Source organism: Eriocheir sinensis, chromosome 62 (assembly GCF_024679095.1).
Source record: "Eriocheir sinensis breed Jianghai 21 chromosome 62, ASM2467909v1, whole genome shotgun sequence".
In the NCBI taxonomy this organism is placed as follows: domain Eukaryota; kingdom Metazoa; phylum Arthropoda; class Malacostraca; order Decapoda; family Varunidae; genus Eriocheir; species Eriocheir sinensis.
In genome coordinates, this window is record NC_066570.1 from 7,768,155 (window position 1) to 7,787,046 (window position 18,892).

The 18,892-nt window shown below is 44.1% G+C and overlaps 1 protein-coding gene across 1 annotated transcript; it reads right to left on the reverse strand.

Annotated features, from left to right (window-relative positions):
* Nucleotides 1-3,027: 3,027 nt before the first annotated feature.
* Nucleotides 3,028-14,549, reverse strand: LOC126986727 (uncharacterized). The gene is made up of 3 exons (XM_050843096.1): nt 14,415-14,549; nt 13,115-13,362; nt 3,028-3,332 (listed from the first exon to the last, which is right to left on the reverse strand). Coding segments are annotated over exons 1-3 (402 nt in total). The 5' UTR covers nt 14,417-14,549; the 3' UTR covers nt 3,028-3,180.
* Between the last annotated feature and the right edge of the window lie 4,343 nt (nt 14,550-18,892).

Genomic DNA, 18,892 nt, shown 5'->3' on the forward strand with positions numbered 1-18,892 from the left:
CCGGCTTGAGGTGGAGGCAAATGTTCCTCCCCTCCGTATCCGTCGAGAGCACTTGATGCTCTCGTACGGAATAAAAACACTCCGGAAAACCAGCATTGGCAACGTGGCCTGCGCCCCACTGGTGCACTATGAGCACGGGCTCAGAGCACCGCGCAGGCCACTTGCCGTGCGCCTCCACTCGCTATGCCAGGAGCTAGGTGTGGATTTGAGTGACTGCGACAAACTGGTGACGCTAAATATAGCGCCATGGGAAACGCCAAACATACACATAAAATGTGATGTACTACCTCGACCTAAACCCATGACGCCGGAGGCGGAGGTCCACCAGCACTTCCGTGCCCTGCTCGCCAGTCACCAAAACTCCCACCACGTGTACACTGACGGCTCCAAGACGGATGAATGTGTGGGTGCAAGTGTTTGGTCGAGTGAATGTGCCTTCAGGTATCGGCTGCCGAACCATACATCTGTCTTCTCTTCAGAACTTTTCGCTATTGATAAAGCCATAGATTTTGCTATAAACTCTCACCATCATTCATTTATTATATTCTCAGACTCAATGTCAGCCCTTCAGGCCATTGAGTCCTTGAGAACTGACACAAATGAAATACAGGGTCGCGTCATTAATAAACTCCACTCATGTCCCAAGTCCATCTCGCTGATCTGGGTGCCTGGTCACTGCAACATACACGGCAATGAGCAGGCAGACGCCTTGGCTAAATCGGCTGTCGAACTCGAGGGAACCTGGGAAGTCCCTCGTGATCTTCAATCGTGTCTCTCTCTTGGGAAAACATCAATACATCTTCTGTGGCAAAGTCAGTGGACCGACCTGGCCTTAAATACAATAAAACCTAGTCTGGGAGAGTGGAGCACCGCCAACCGCTCCTCTCGCCGCGAGGAAGTAGTCTTGAGCCGGCTGCGCCTAAACTGCACCCGGCTCACACACCTGACCCCCTACATTAACAGAACCTTTCCACCACTATGTCAAACGTGTGATAATACATTATCCATCGGTCACCTCATCTTGCGCTGCAGTAGATTTACCCGTGAACGCGGTCCACTGGTAAACTACTGCAGCGCCAGGGACATTCCCATCACCTTGGACACAGTTCTTGGTGACGGGAATCCCGAGTTGACCGACCTGTTGATGCTTTTCTTAAGAGAGACCTGCTTGATCGACGAGACGTGACCGAAATATATGTATGTTTTTTTTTGTCTGGATTGATAATTTTCCTTATTATATAAAATAATAAATATTTATCATACAAGGGTACTCTTACATATAAAATATGTAAACCAATGTATTGTTACTGTTGTGGTCCACGTGATAATCAGCAGGTGATACATATAAAATTGATATATATGTTATCTCATTTTTATATGCGATGTTGGTCTATTGCTGGGCCACACAGCCCTGTGTGTGTGAATGCTGTGTGCATGTATGTCCCTGCCCACCCCTGCTTCGTTAGCTTTGGTTAGGTACCCCGGATGTAATGAAGAGTGTATGTGCTGAATGAATGACTGTGTGAATGATGATTATAAAAATGACTGTGTGAATGATGATTATAAAAATGACTGTGTGAATGATGATTATAAAAATGACTGTGTGAATGATGATTATAAAAATGACTGTGTGAATGATGATTATGAAAATGACTGTGTGAATGGTGGTAATAAAAATGACTGTGTGAATGATGATTATAAAAATGACTGTGTGAATGATGATTATGAAAATGACTGTGTGAATGGTGGTAATTAAAATGACTGAGTAAATGATGATTATAAAAATGACTGTGTGAATGGTGGTAATTAAAATGACTGAGTAAATGATGATTATAAAAATAAACAACTACAACAAAATAAGCAAAACATACAAAAAAAGCAAATAAATATAGCCTAATAGCCCAGCCAGGGCTGATGGCCGAAAAAGAAAAAAAATCCCTCTCTCTCTCTCTCTCTCTCTCTCTCTCTCTCTCTCTCTCTCTCTCTCTCTCTCTCTCTCTCTCTCTCATTTTTACTTGTATGTAGTCTTTGCGCGCGCGCGAGTTTTTTTTTTTTTTTTGTAGTACTAATAAAATAATAACAATAATAGTAAAAATAATTTTACGGTAAACGAGGCAGCTCAAGGACACGCACAAAAAAAGCCCACTAAGCGCTGCTCCTGCAAATTATGGCAGCCGGTTCATTCACTACTTGGGAATTTTTCGGCAGAAGTTTGTATTTTACTAACAAAATATAATTTACAAAGAATACAATGGCAAAGTGTATTGTGTCAAGTCGAGTCGGGGAAGGGCATAATCTGTGTTGATGACGGCACGGTGCAAATCAGGTGTGTGGGTGCTGGTGTGGGCTAGACTAGTGCTTCTCAACCAGGGTGGGGGGGGCGTGCTCCCCTGGTGGGGCGCGAGCACAGGACGGGAGGGGAAAAAATCACAAAAAATCACGGACTCACAGGCTATTAGTATAAAGGAGATGCAGCTGTTATGCCCTCCGGAATAATTCCCCCTCCCCTCCCCCCCCATTGTAGGAAAAGGAAGAGTAGCCTAGCCAAGGGTTATTTGTCTATCTATCTATCTATCTATCTATCTATGGTGGCATAGTTCGAGGGGGGGGGGGGGGTTGAGTGGGTATCGCAGGGAGGAGGGGGGCCCCAACTGCACTGAACCAGCTTTGGGGGCCCAGCTTGCAAAAGGTTGAGAACCCCTGGGCTAGACAATTCCTTGGGTGTGGGTGCCTGTAGGGGGAATAGGGGGGCTGCGTGTCGGTGGATGCGCCTGTGTGCGTGGATGCGGGTGTGGGTGTGGGTGTGGCTGCTGGTGCAGGTGTAGTAAGTGCAGGTGCGGGTGCCTGTGTGCGCGCATGTGTGTGTGTGTGTGTGTGTGTGTGTAGCGAGTTGTTCCTGCTGGTCCCATCACCCTCACCCAGCCTTGTCCAAAACATTGCTATTTCAGTAAATCCAAACGATAACTTTCATCAGACTAAGGAGGAAAACAAAAGTTTGTATCACTGGGAAATAAATAATAACTGGAATCTTCACATTATGGATTTATTAAATTAAATATCAAATATGAACAGACTTCAACAAGGAGTAGTTGACGTGTGTGTAGACAGTCCACAAACACTGATGGAAGTTATATAGCGGGAAACATGAGGGGTGGCAGGATGGGTTGTGTGTTGAGGTGCTTATTGAGTATTGAAGAGCTGGAGGATTTCCTGGTACTGTTTGGAGTACCTTTTGTTGATTTCTGTGGCAATGTATGATGCCCTGGCTCTCTGCTCCTGGTTGCAGATGGCAGGGTTCTGGGTGCAATGAATGAACACCCACGGCAACACCACTGTAACAGGACGGAATAATGAGTCAAATGCACAGTCAGTCACAAACTCTCGAATATGATACTATTGAGTGCATTGTAACAGGAGGAAGTTTGGGAGTTAGATGCACAGTTACCCCAGAACACTTGATTATAATACTACTGAGTGTGGATTGTACCAGAAGCAAGTCACATGTACAGTCTGAATTAAGACACTGAAGTTCTGTAACATTATCGAGTGTGTTCAATGAAGTGAAAGGTAAAGTAAAAAGTGGCGTTGATGCACGAGGAGATACAAGACTTACCTAATGCCTGTCTAGCCTCGTCTTTCTGGGAGCATTGGTCGCAATTTTTTCCAAGGAAGCAATTGTACACCAAATCCACAAAAGCTTGATCCTGAAGTAATTTATCAATAACAGGTTTTTCTGCATTGATAAGGCTGAACGTCGGAATCTGAGCCTCGGAATATCCTGAAGGACAGCCCACCTGCTGGCCCATGGCGCCTGCCACCATGGCCAGGGCCACAGTCATCACCGGGAGCAGAAGACGAGCCCTGTGGAAGGAGAGGTGTCGTTGTTATAGGCGCAAGCGTCGCACATCTCTGTCATGGGTGTTGGACCAGAACATAGAAAATGTCAAGGATTATTCTTTAGAATAAACTAAATCCGGCGTGAGCAGGAACCGCACCGGATCAATGGTTAAGGTATGTGGTTATTGATGAAACTGCTTTTACCAGAAGATGTGTAGGAAGATAAGGCGTAACTCCTTATTAATAGCCTACGTGGTAATAACAGGAAAATATCGAAATATACACCAGTGAGTGCGAGAGTGTATGCTGCCCTGCTCTCATTCTGAAGGTCCGGGTTCGATTCCCTACTCAGTGGTGCACATTTCGAGTCTACCCTTTTGCTCTCCACCAAGATGATGAAGTTAATCGGCTTTGGTTTATCTCATGCAGACAGCCAACAGGTCACTTTTCACACCTCAGCTTGTCACATCAATTTGTTGATAAAAGTTATCGGAGGATTCAAGTTAAGACAAAAAGAAATCATGGAGACTAAATCGATATCAACTACAGCAGATAAATTATTGGTATTGTTTTCTTAACTATATACATGAATAATAATAGAGAATGAAAGGAGACCGTGAATGACTACAGCAACACAACAGCAGCATCAGGCGCAGCACCGCCTCTCTACTTACATAGTTGCTGTGCGTGTTACAAGGGGTCACCGGAAGACTTGAGTGCCAGCCAGAAAGCGGCTGGCCTTTATATACCATCCGGGCAGCGTCTAGCGTGGGCATGTGAAAGGAGGGGGGAGGGAGAGCTTCCAGATGCTGATTTTAGTCTTAATCAGAGCTGGGCGCGTTACTGGATATCGGGTAGTCCGGTACCGCTCCTCCGCACCTCGAAACACATATAGTCCGTACCTGTACTTCCGCGCCTAAAAATTTTTCACTCGTTCCGGTACCGCACCTCCGCACCTCCGGTACCGTACCCAAAACTATTAAAGCGCGCCTGAAAAATCTAGTCCGTACCTTAAAAAAAAGAAATACAAGGCAATACTGCAGCAGCATTATTATTATCATTATTATTATTATTATTACTATTACCATTATTTTTGTTATCATTATTGTCATTTTAACGCATAGAATCTCCACCACCTGAAGTAAAGTAACTACTTTTACACTCATCATAATTATCATACCTCAGTACACATGCAACATCGGGCCGTAAATCTGAATGAGTGACGTCACTCAAGTGGCGGGAAAACATGCCCTGCAGCACAGACCGCGTAAACGACCGGAAGTATTACTGCAGAGCGCGGACTGTTTGTCGTTTTCATTTTTTTTATCCTTGAAAACCTCAGGTGCGGAGGTACGGACTTAAAATACTGCCGTTCCGCACCTGTTACTTCCGCACTTTTGAAAAACTTTCCGCACTTCGGACCTCCGCACCTCGTTTAAAGGTCCGCAGGTCCGGAGGAGCGGAGGTGCGGACAGAGGTACGGAAGTGCCCAGCTCTGGTCTTAATATTGAATTGATACCTGCGCTGAGTCACTTATTGACCTTGTTGACCTTGAGGAGGAGCAGGAGGAGGAGCGGGATCAGAATGACGAAGAGGAAGGGGCAGAGAAGGTAGAGGAGACTTGAAAGGAAGATAATGCTGAAAGATTTATTTCAAGCTTTGCAGCACAAGTCTGTCACTTTTGAATTATGCAACACACACACACACACACACACACACACACACACACACACACACACACACACACACACACACACTCACATTCGTTGCCCTTGCTGACCCTACACGATCAATATTATTGCGCAATATTCAGTATTGTACAATATTATTGGCAGTGAAGGGGCGGTATTGAAGAATTACAATATATTGAAGACATCAAAAAGAGTTTGATATTTTATCGCACAATACGAATATACTGAGTAGTGTGAGGGTAATATTGCGCAATTCCGATTAAAGCAACATCAATGTCCGTCATGCTGTCTCTCTGAAATCCTTCACACGGCTGCCGATATTGCGCAATAATATAGGGCTGTGTTGGGGGAAACAAATATTGCACAATAAAAATGAGTCAATATATTGTGCCAATAATATTGATCGTGTAGAGTCTACTGTACTCTCATTCGCTGCCCACTCTCTCATAAGAACATTCGAAGAACATAAGAACATAGGGAGACTGCAAGAGGCCGACTGGCCTACACAAGGCAGCACTAATACATTGCTTCCTTAGTTTTAGGTTAGAGTTCACTAACACTCCCAAATCCCTTTCACACACTGCCTTGCCTATCGTCGTAGTCTAAACTATACCCGTGTAATGGGTTGCGTGTTCCTATACACTTAGTACGCTAAACTTGGTGATGTTAAAATTCATCTGCCATTTTTCTGACCAAGCTGACTGTTTAGATCCTCCTGCAGTGCTCTGGCATCCTCCCCTATCCTAATAGTGCGTCCTATTTTGGTGTCATCGTAAATTTACCTATGTCACTGGTTATCTCATTGTCTATGTCATTGATGCAGATAATGAATAAAAGCGGGCCTCAAACCGAATTGGTCTTTGCTTCCCTGGCAATTTTAATCTCATAATTACGTTTCTCTATCCGCGTACTTTTCTTTACTGTTCTAGCTAAATCGTTGTATCTGTCCCTTAGGTGAGTTTCCTCCTTCTCGATTCTAACATATAAGCTTTCCTTTCCTTCCTGTTTCTTTTTTCAGCCTATCTGTCATCCCTCGCGGGTAATTACCTGTTGACCTGGCTTCCCTGTGAGGTATAAACTGTTGCTGACCTAGTTTAATCTCCCTGACCAGACTATTGTACTCACCCTCCAAGCTACTGACCTGACGAGTGACCTCCCTGCTCTGGGTCCTGACCTACTTCTGATCCTCCTCCCATTAATCCTTTGCAGCTGCTTTCTCAACCCCTCGTAGTCCGCCTTCCTGGAGTCTGAGATTAATGTGTTGTTACTGCTGACTCTGTCCTCCCATTTAATATTAAATCTAACTTCCTTGTGGTCACTGTTACCTAATGAATCCCCAACCTCCATGTTGCTTATTATGTCCTCTCTATTAGTCAACAATAGATCCAAGATATATTCTTCCCTCGCAAGTGTTCTAATTAACTGCTTAAAGAAACTATCCTGTATAACATCTAACAAATCCTGCGCCTCCTGGTCTCCTGATAAAGTATACCAGTCTATGTTCCTATAATTAGAATCCCCGATTACCCACACATTCCTATATCTTGACGCCATACTAATTTCCTGTAAAAGGGGTTGGCTACTATCCCTGTATTGTACTCATATGACAAGCTTCTCCTTCCTACCTATTGTTTCTACCCAGAGGGATTCTGTATTTTCCACCTGATATATCCGGCATGAGGACAGTGCTTTGGGGTCAGGGTTAGCAGGCAGGTGCTGGCCTGTTGGACGTGTGAGTGACCATCAGGTAACTTGTCCCGTACAAGTATTGGGCAGGGAGAGGAAGACACTAGAGACGTAAGATGCGGTCCGAGTAAGCCAACCGGTTATCATATTGGTGTTATTGGTTGGACGATGTTTATCACTTTGTGACAACTTTATTTTATTATATAATCAAAATTGCCTTTCGCAGCATATATATATATATATATATATATATATATATATATATATATATATATATATATATATATATATATATATATATATATATATGTGTGTGTGTGTGTGTGTGTGTGTGTGTGTGTGTGTGTGTGTGGTTTTTAGTGCAAAACAGCAGTCAACACACACACACACACACACACAGACACAAACACAGAGATAGAGAGAGAGAGAGAGAGAGAGAGAGAGAGAGAGACTTCCTCCTTTGAAAATAACCTAATTACCGCTGATTGTGAAAGAGGATGGGAGAGGAACCGCGCCTGTGAGAGAATGAGAGATCCCTTCTCGTGACGTCATCGACGGGCTGCGCGTCGGTCGACCTTACTTATTTCGATCTTGGGGTTACGCTGTTTAAGGCGTCTTCCGTACTCGCCGCTTGTTGCAAAGTGTTATTTGCCTGCCGATTTAGCGTGAATTGTTTATGCACTGCCTAATGCCAACAATATGTATGTTCTATTTTCTATGCACTTAAGAGTACGCCACAGTAGGGCAAAGTAATTTAGGGGTGCAAGCAGAAATCTGTCTCATCCATTTGACTGTAATTTGTCAATAAACCGTATGAAATCAAGTCAAATCTCTCTCTCTCTCTCTCTCTCTCTCTCTCTCTCTCTCTCTCTCTCTCTCTCTCTCTCTCTCTTCCCTCCCTCCTCCCTCCCCTCCTCTCCTCCCCTGCCCTTCCTCCCGTCTCTCTCCCGTCTGTGTTTCAGAATGAATACTTACGAAAGTGCCTTGGAGCCCTAAGGTGTACACGCACAGCCCGGCTTGAGGTGGAGGCAAATGTTCCTCCCCTCCGTATCCGTCGAGAGCACTTGGTGCTCTTGTACGGAATAAAAACACTCCGGAAAACCAGCATTGGCAACGTGGCCTGCGCCCCACTGGTGCACTATGAGTACGGGCTCAGAGCACCGCGCAGGCCACTTGCCGTGCGCCTCCACTCGCTATGCCAGGAGCTAGGTGTGGATTTGAGTGACTGCGACAAACTGGTGACGCTAAATATAGCGCCATGGGAAACGCCAAACATACACATAAAATGTGATATACTACCTCGACCTAAACCCATGACGCCGGAGGCTGAGGTCCACCAGCACTTCCGTGCCCTGCTCGCCACTCACCAAAACCCCCACCACGTGTACACTGACGGCTCCAAGACGGAAGAATGTGTGGGTGCAAGTGTGTGGTCGAGTGAATGTGCCTTCAGGTATCGGCTGCCGATCCATATATCTGTCTTCTCTTCAGAACTTTTCGCTATTGATAAACCCATAGATTTTGCTATAAACTCTCACCATCATTCATTTATTATATTCTCAGACTCAATGTCAGCCCTTCAGGCCAGTGAGTCCTTGAGAACTGACACAAATGAAATACAGGGTCGCGTCATTAATAAACTCCACTCATGTCCCAAGTCCATCTCGCTGATCTGGGTGCCTGGTCACTGCAACATACACGGCAATGAGCAGGCAGACGCCTTGGCTAAATCGACTGTCGAACTCGAGGGAACCTGGGAAGTCCCTCGTGATCTTCAATCGTGTCTCTCTCTTGGGAAAACATCAATACATCTTCTGTGGCAAAGTCAGTGGACCGACCTGGCCTTAAATACAATAAAACCTAGTCTCGGAGAGTGGAGCACCGCCAACCGCTCCTCTCGCCGCGAGGAAGTAGTCTTGAGCCGGCTGCGCCTAAACTGCACCCGGCTCACACACCTGACCCCCTACATTAACAGAACCTTTCCACCACTATGTCAAACGTGTGATAATACACTATCCATCGGTCACCTCATCTTGCGCTGCAGTAGATTTATTTACCCGTGAACGCGGTCCACTGGTAAACTACTGCAGCGCCAGGGACATTCCCATCACCTTGGACACAGTTCTTGGTGACGGGAATCCCGAGTTGACCGACCTGTTGATGCTTTTCTTAAGAGAGACCTGCTTGATCGACGAGATGTGACCGAAATATATGTATATTTTTTTTTGTCTGGATTGATAATTTTCCTTATTATATAAAATAATAAATATTTTCGTACAAAGGTACTCTTACCTATAAAATATGTAAACCAATGTATTGTTACTGTTGTGGTCCACGTAATAATCAGCAGGTGATACATATAAAATTGATATATGTGTTATCTCATTTTTATATGCCATGTTGGTCTATTGCTGGGCCACACAGCCCCGTGTGTGTGTGTGTGTGTGCTTGTGTGTCCCCGCCCACCCCTGCTTAGCTAGCTTTGGTTAGGTACTCTGGATGTAATGAAGAGTGTATGTGCTGAATGAATGACTGTGTGAATGATGATCATATAAATGACTGTGTGAATGGTGGTAATAAAAATGACTGTGTGAATGATGATTATAAAAATGACTGTGTGAATGATGATTATAAAAATGACTGTGAATGGTGGTAATAAAAATGACTGTGTGAATGATGATTATAAAAATGACTGTGTGAATGATGATTATAAAAATGACTGTGTGAATGATGATTATAAAAATGACTGTGTGAATGATGATTATAAAAATGACTGTGTGAATGATGATTATAAAAATGACTGTGTGAATGATGATTATAAAAATGACTGTGTGAATGATGATTATAAAAATGACTGAGTGATTGATGATTATAAAAATGACTGTGTGAATGATGATTATAAAAATGACTGTGTGAATGATGATTATAAAAATGACTGTGTGAATGATGATTATAAAAATGACTGTGTGAATGATGATTATAAAAATGACTGTGTGAATGATGATTATAAAAATGACTGTGTGAATGATGATTATAAAAATGACTGAGTGATTGATGATTATAAAAATGACTGTGTGAATGATGATTATAAAAATGACTGAGTGATTGATGATTATAAAAATGACTGTGTGAATGGTGGTAATAAAAATGACTGTGAATGATGATTATAAAAATGACTGTGTGAATGATGATTATAAAAATGACTGTGTGAATGATGATTATAAAAATGACTGAGTGATTGATGATTATAAAAATGACTGTGTGAATGATGATTATAAAAATGTCTGTGTGAATGATGATTATAAAAATGACTGAGTGATTGATGATTATAAAAATGACTGTGTGAATGATGATTATAAAAATGACTGTGTGAATGATGATTATAAAAATGACTGAGTGATTGATGATTATAAAATGACTGTGTGAATGATGATTATAAAATGACTGAGTGATTGATGATTATAAAAATGACTGTGTGAATGATGATTATAAAAATGACTGTGTGAATGATGATTATAAAAATGACTGAGTGATTGATGATTATAAAAATGACTGTGTGAATGATGATTATAAAAATGACTGAGTGATTGATGATTATAAAAATGACTGTGTGAATGATGATTATAAAAATGACTGTGTGAATGATGATTATAAAAATGACTGAGTGATTGATGATTATAAAAATGACTGTGTGAATGATGATTATGAAAATGACTGTGTGAATGATGACTATAAAAATGACTGTGTGAATGATGATTATAAAAATGACTGAGTGATTGATGATTATAAAAATAAACAACTACAACAACAAAATAAGCAAAACATACATAAAAAGCAAATAAATATGGCCTAATAGCCCAGCCAGGGCTGATGGCCAAAAAATAAAAAAATCTCTCTCTCTCTCTCTCTCTCTCTCTCTCTCTCTCTCTCTCTCTCTCTCTCTCTCTCTCTCTCTCTCTCTCTCTCTCTCTCTCTCTCTCTCCCCCCTCCCCTCTTCTCTTCACTCCCCTCCCCTCCCCTCCCCTCCCGTCTCTCTCTCTCTCTCTCTCTCTCTCTCTCTCTCTCTCTCTCTCTCTCTCTCTCTCTCTCTCTCTCTCTTATTTAAACAAGAGCACATAGGTTTAAAAGCCTATTGGTAGGGCGTGGAATTTCTCGAGCTAAAGGAGCCCTCTTCCTCGAGGGCACCTATTCCAAAGCTTGCCCAGTATCACTTTTATTTATTTTTATTTTTTTAATAATAATGTGAGTGTGGCCCACGTGTTGTTCGTGGTCACTGTCACATAAGGGGGACGTGCGCGACATCACAGGTGGGCAGCTGTTTTGGCACGCTGGGTGCTCAGGGCTGAGACGTCCACTTCGGCCGTGAGGGCGTTCTCTCTCTCTCTCTCTCTCTCTCTCTCTCTCTCTCTCTCTCTCTCTCTCTCTCTCTCTCTCTCTCATTTTTACTTGTGTGTAATCTTTGCGCGCGCGCGCGTTTTTTTTTTTTTTTTTTTTTTTGGTAATAATAAAATAATAACAATAATAGTAAAAATAATTTTACGGTAAACGAGGCAGCTCAAGGACACGCACAAAAAAAGCCCACTAAGCGCTGCTCCTGCAAATTATGGCAGCCGGTTCATTCACTACTTGGGAATTTTTCGGCAGAAGTTTGCATTTTACTAACAAAATATAATTTACAAAGAATACAATGGCAAAGTGTATTGTGTCAAGTCGAGTCGGGGAAGGGCAGAATCTGTGTTGATGACGGCACGGTGCAAATCATGTGTGTGGGTGCTGGTGTAGGCTAGACTAGTGCTTCTCAACCAGGGAGGGTGGGGGGGAGCGTGCCCCCCTGGTAGGGCGCGGATACTCTCCCGAGGGGGCGCGAGCACAGGACGGGAGGGGAAAAAATCACAAAAAATCACGGACTCACAGGCTACTAGTATAAAGGAGATGCAGCTGTTATGCCCTCCGGAATAACCCCCTCCCATTGTAGGAGAAGGAAGAGTAGCCTATCTATGGTGGCATAGTTCGAGGGGGGGGGGGGGGGTTGAGTGGGGCTGCGTGTCGGTGGATGCGCCTGTGTGCGTGGATGCGGGTGTGGGTGTGGGTGTGGCTGCTGGTGCAGGTGTAGTAAGTGCAGGTGCGGGTGCCTGTGTGCGCGCATGTGTGTGTGTGTGTGTGTGTGTGTGTGTGTGTGTAGCGAGTTGTTCCTGCTGGTCCCATCACCCTGTCCAAAACATTGCTATTTCAGTAAATCCAAACGATAACTTTTATCAGACTAAGGAGGAAAACAAAAGTGGGTATCACTGGGAAATATAGAATAACTAGAATCTTCACATTATAGATTTATTAAATTTAATATCAAATATGAACAGACATCAACAAGGAGTAGTTGACGTGTGTGTAGACAGTCCACAAACACTGATGGGAGTTACATAGCGGGAAACATGAGGGGTGGCGGGACGGGTTGTGTAGTGAAGTGCCTATTAAGAGCTGATAAGGGTGAGGATTTCCTGGTACTGTTTGGGGTACCACTTTTTGATTTCTGTGGCAATGTATACTGCTCTGGATCTCTGATTATTGTCGCAGACGGCAGGTTTCTGGACGCACTCTCGGAACAGCCACGGCAGCAGCGCTGTAACAGGAAGACGGAATGATGAGTCAGCTGCACAGTCAGTCACCAACACTCGATTATGATATTAATGAGTACGTTGTAACAAGAGGAAGTTACGAGTTATTTGCACAGTTACCCTTGAATACGTGATTGTTATATTACTGAGTGTGCATTGTAACAGAAGCAAGTCACATGTACAATCTGAACTAAAATCCTTAAGTTCTGTAACATTATCGAGTGTGTTCAATGGAGTGAAAGGTAAAGTAAAAAGTGGTGTTGATGCACGAGGAGATACAAGACTTACCTAATGCCTGTCTAACCGCGTCATTCTGGGCGCATTGGTCACAATTCCTTCCAAGGAAGCAATTGTACACCAAGTCCCCAAAACTTTGGTCTTGAATTAATCCATCAAGCTCAGGCTTGCTTGCTTTGATAAGGCTGAAGGTCGGAATCTGAGCCTCGGAATATCCTGAAGGACAGCCCACCTGCTGGCCCATGGCGCCTGCCACCATGGCCAGGGCCACAGTCATGACCGGGAGCAGAAGACGAGCCCTGTGGAAGGAGAGGTGTCGTTGTTATAGACGCAAGCGTCGCACATCTGTCATAGGTGTTGGACCAGAACATAGAAAATGTCAGATTATTTATTAAGGCGATGTCACACTGTCCGTTTTTCTTCAACCTTTGGGCGTACGGGCAACAGCGGTTGCCCGTTCTCCAAACCGGGAGCTAGTTGTCGGTTGTCCGTACGGATGGAAAACGGTTCGGGATACGAGCAACCGCCCGGCTGTATGTAAACAAAAAGACGTCAGTTGTGTCTGGGCGTAGAAGACGAGTAGTGGGAGGTCGCCTACCAAGAGAATCGTCAAGTGGTTTAGCAGAGCTGCTTTGTCTACAAGATAAGAGAACACGCCGTGTTGTGGGACCACACACATGAAAACTTCGCCTAAAAGAATTTAATGTGTGAATGGTTCATGATTATTGCTGCTCTTCCCTCATTGTGGTGTCTTGCTTGGGTATGAGTGGGGCTACCGTTTCCAATAGTTAATAAAAACTCTTCTGTCTCCATTCGATGAAAATTGTTCACAGCACTCAGGAACCGAATCGGATCAAGGTATGTGATTGTTGATATCACTGCTCTTACCGGAATATGTGTAAGAAGATACGGCGTAACTCCCAATAAATAGCCTACCTGGTAATAACAGGAAAACTCGAAATGTAGCCTACGCCGATGAGTGCTAGAGTGTATGCTGCCCTGCTCTCATTCTGAAGGTCCGGGTTCGATTCCCTACTCAGTGGTTCACATTTCGAGTTTACCCTTTTGCTCTCCACCAAGATGATGAAGTTAATCGGCTTTGGTTTATCTTGTGCAGACAGCCAACAGGTCACTTTTCACACCTCAGCTTGTCACATCTATTTGTTGATAAAAGTTATCGGAGGATCCAAGTTAAGACAACAGACATCATGGACACTAAATCGATATTAACTACAGAACTATTTGCATGGTTTTCGTAACTACATGAATAATAAAACATAATGAGAGGAGACCGTGAACGACTACGGCAACTCAACAGCATCACCAACAGTAACACAACCTGTCTACTTACATAGTTGCTGTGAGTGTTTCAAGGGAGCTCCGGAAGACTTGTGTGGCAGCCAGGGAGAGGCGAGCCTTTATATACACTCCAGGCGGCGTCCAGCGTGTGCTTGTGTGAGGAATGGTGGAGGGAGAGCTTCCAGATACTGATTTTAGTCTTAATATTGAATTGGTGCCTGCGCTGAGTCACTTATTGCCCATCACGTGGACTTGAGGAGGAGGAGCGGGATCAGAATGACAAGGAGGAAAGGGCAGAGAAGGTAAAAAAGACTTTTGAAAGGAAGATAATCCTGAAAGATTTATTTCAAGCTTTGCAGCACAAGTCTATCACTTTAGAATTATGTAACACTCTCTCTCTCTCTCTGTGTGTGTGTGTGTGTGTGTGTGTGTGTAATTCACCACCACGGCCTGATCACGTGTTGGACTCGTAACCGCCAGCAGGTACTCTCCCGACATGAGCAAGTGCTCTATATCGTCGATCTCTGGGTACTGCCAGGACCTCACACACCACACACCCCATCCCCCTTGCTCAAGGGGGGACAGTAACCACTGCTAGTCAACGGAAAGAATCCGGCCTGAGCGGGCTCGAACCGCCGCCCTGTCAGGCCGTGAAGCCTGGCAGCGCAGCACTTTACTAGTTGCGCCACGGAGTGGCATGACGTGACATGTGTGTGTGTGTGTGTGTGTGTGTGTGTGTGTGTGTGTAGTAATAATAATAATTTTACATTAAAAGAGGTATCTCAAGGGAAAAAAAAAACCCGCCAAACGCTGTCCTGCAAATAACGGCAGCTGGTTTATTCACTAACTGGCAATTTTTCGGCTGGTTTACATTTTACAAACAAAATATAATTTACGAATAATAAAATGGCGATGTGTATTGTGTCAAGTTGGGTCGGGGATGGGCAAAATCCGTGTTGATGACGGCACGGTGCAGGTCCTGTGTGTGGGTGCTGGTGTGGGCTAGACAATTCTTGGGTGTGGGTGTGGGTGCCTGTAGGGGGAAAAGGGGGCTGCGTGTCGGTGGGTGCGCTTGTGTGCGTGGATGCGGGTGTGGTTGCTGGTGCAGGTGTAAGTGTAGGTGCGGGTGCCTGTGTGCGCGCATGTGTGTGTGTGTGTGTGTGTGTGTGTGTGTGTGTGTGTGTGTGTGTGTGTGTGTGTGTAGCGAGTTGTTCCCCGCTGGTCCCATCACCCCCACCCAGCCCTGTCCAAAACATTACTGAAATGGGAAATGTAAACGACAACTTCTATCAGACTAAGGACGAAAACAAAAGTGGGTATCACTGATAAATATATAATAACTGGAATCTTCACATTATGGATTTATTAAATTAAACATCAAATATAATCAGACATCAACAAGGAGTAGTTGACGTGTGTGTAGACAGTCCACAAACACTGATGGGAGTTATATAACGGGAAACATGAGGGGTGGCGGGACGAGCTGTGTAGTGGAGTGCCTATTAAGAAGAGTTGAAGAGGGCGAGGATTTCCTGGTACTGAGAGGAGTACCTCTTGTTGATTTCTGTGGCAATGTATACTGCTCTGGATCTCTGCTCCTTGTTGCAGACGGCAGGGTTCTGGGTGCAATCTCGGAACAGCCACGGCAGCAGCGCTGTGATAGGAAGACGGAATGATGAGTCAGATGCACAATCAGTCACCAACACTCGATTATGATATTATTGAATAGATTGCAACAGGAGGAAGTTACGAGTTATTTGCACAGTTACCCTAGAATACTCGATTATTATATAACTGAGTGTGCATTGTAACAGAAGCAAGTCACATGTACAATCTGAACTAAAATCCTTAGGTTCTGAAACATTATCGAGTGTGTTCAATGAAGTGAAAGGTAGAGTAAAAAGTGGTGCCGATGCACGAGGAGATACAAGACTTACTTAAGGTCTGTCTAACCGCGTCATTCTGGGAGCATTGGTCACAATTCCTTCCAAGGAAGCAATTGTACACCAAGTCCCCAAAACTTTGGTCTTGAATGAATCCATCAAGCTCAGGCTTGCTTGCTTTGATAAGGCTGAAGGTCGGAATCTGAGCCTCGGAATATCCTGAAGGACAGCCCACCTGCTGGCCCATGGCGCCTGCCACCATGGCCAGGGCCACAGTCATCACCGGGAGCAGAAGACGAGCCCTGTGGAAGGAGAGGTGTCGTTGTTATAGACGCAAGCGTCGCACATCTCTGTCATGGGTGTTGGACCAGAACATAGAAAATGTCAAGGATTATTCTTTAGAATAAACTAAATCCGGCGTGAGCTGGAACCGCACCGGATCAATGGTTAAGGTATGAGGTTATTGATGAAACTGCTTTTACCAGAAGATGTGTAGGAAGATAAGGCGTAACTCCTTATTAATAACCTACGTGGTAATAACAGGAAAATATCGAAATATACACCAGTGAGTGCGAGAGTGTATGCTGCCCTGCTCTCATTCTGAAGGTCAGGGTTCGATTCCCTACTCAGTGGTGTACATTTCGAGTCTACCCTTTTGCTCTCCACCAAGATGAAAAGTTTATCGGCCTTGGTTTATCTCATGCAGACAGCCAACAGGTCACTTTTCACACCTCAGCTTGTCACATCAATTTGTTGATAAAAGTTATCGGAGGATAGTAAGACGAAAGAAATCATAGAGGCTTAATCGAGATTAACTACAGAAGACATATTATTGGTATTATTTTCTTAACTACATGAATAATAAAAGACAGCAGCATCAGGCTCAGCACCACCTCTCTACTTACATAGTTCCTGTGAGTGTTACAAGGGGTAGCAGGAAGACTTGTGTGCCAGCCAGAAAGCGGCGGGCCTTTATATACCATCCGGGCAGCGTCCAGCGTGGGCATGTGAAAGGAGGGGGGGAGGGAGAGCTTCCAGATGCTGATTTTAGTCTTAATATTGAATTGATAACTACGCTGAGTCACTTATTGCCCATCACGTGACCTTGAGGAGGAGCAGGAGCAGGAGCAGGAGGAGGAGCAGGATCAGAATGACGGAGAGGAAGGGGCAGAGAAGGTAGAGGAGACTTGAAAGGAAGATAATGCTGAAAGATTTATTTCAAGCTTTGCAGCACAAGTCTGTCACTTTTGAATTATGTAACACACACACACACACACACACACACACACACACACACACACACACGCACGCACGCACGCACACACACACACACACACACACACACACACACACACACACACACACACACACACACACACTCTCTCTCTCTCTCTCTCTCTCTCTCTCTCTCTCTCTCTCTCTCTCTCTCTCTCTCTCTCTCTCTCTCTCTCTCGTGATTTGCTTTTGTAGTCTAGTGTGTGTGTGTGTGTGTGTATAATAATAATAATGCTGATGATAATGATAATGATAATGATAATAATAATAATAAAAATAAAAATAAAAATAAAAATAATAATAATAATAATAATAATAATAATAATAATAATAATAATAATAATAATAATCGGTTTATTTAGTTACTGCAGCCGTCAGGCTGAAAATCTACATATATAAAAACATTTTAACTTCGCTAATGAAACAAGTACAAAAAGAAGGGGGACGGGTCTGAAATGTGTGGGAAGGTTGGGGCGATGGAGCTTTTGGTGGGGGAGGTGGGGGGGAATGCAGTGCGGTGGTGCCGAGAGGGGGGGAAGGTGCGGTCTCTTCAGATAACGGTGAGGTCAGGTCACGTGTAAGGCCGGTGTCCCATTATCCGGTTTTGACGGTCCCGTCGACGTTAATGGCGTCAAAATGACGTCACAGAAATGGTTGGCGCTATAGTCTATCGACTCTAACTTGAGCCCTGTGGCTTGGCCCGGGGAACGCCCCATTGTTTACACATGTAGCGATGACCTGCGCATGGCGATCAGTCTCAGTGTTAGTCTGTACGTTATCTATTTTTGAATATACAGTATATATATATATATATATATATATATATATATATATATATATATATATATATATATATATATATATATATATATATATATATATATATATATATATAAACCTTCCTTTTCACTTGGCAACGTGGCTCATGCGACGATGCCAACTGAAGGACCTTGGCAACAGGCCGCAGGCGCCACTGCGCCAGGTCGCGCCATTCACCCTTTCACCACCACGGAAGACTCACGTAGATCTCACTCTCGCGTCCTGCGCAGTTAAGCAAAAGATAATATATATAACGTAAACAAGAAAGAGAGAGAGAGAGAGAGAGAGAGAGATAGAGGAGAGTGATGGGGTGATGTGGCAGTAGCGCGGCTCAGGGGAGCCGTGCCTAAAGGCTCAAGTTAGATACGATAGACTATAGGTATTAATGAGATGGGATCCGTCACGCCGCTTGTTGACAAACAAAGCATGGACCACATGGACGACAGCGACTTCTTGATTGCTGCCTTTGTATACTTGCTACGGTCAGAAGGCAGGCCAGCTAGGAGGCGGCGAAGGTTCTGGCCACGCCAACAATTATTTCAAGCCTTGAAAT

What these genes read in the sequence shown, in the direction of transcription:
- LOC126986727 (XM_050843096.1), bottom strand. An exon ending in CGCGGTTAGACAGGCATTAG is followed by an intron (nt 3,333 to 13,114) that starts GTAAGTCTTGTA and finishes GTCCTGTTACAG; the next exon opens with TGGTGTTGCCGTGGGTGTTC.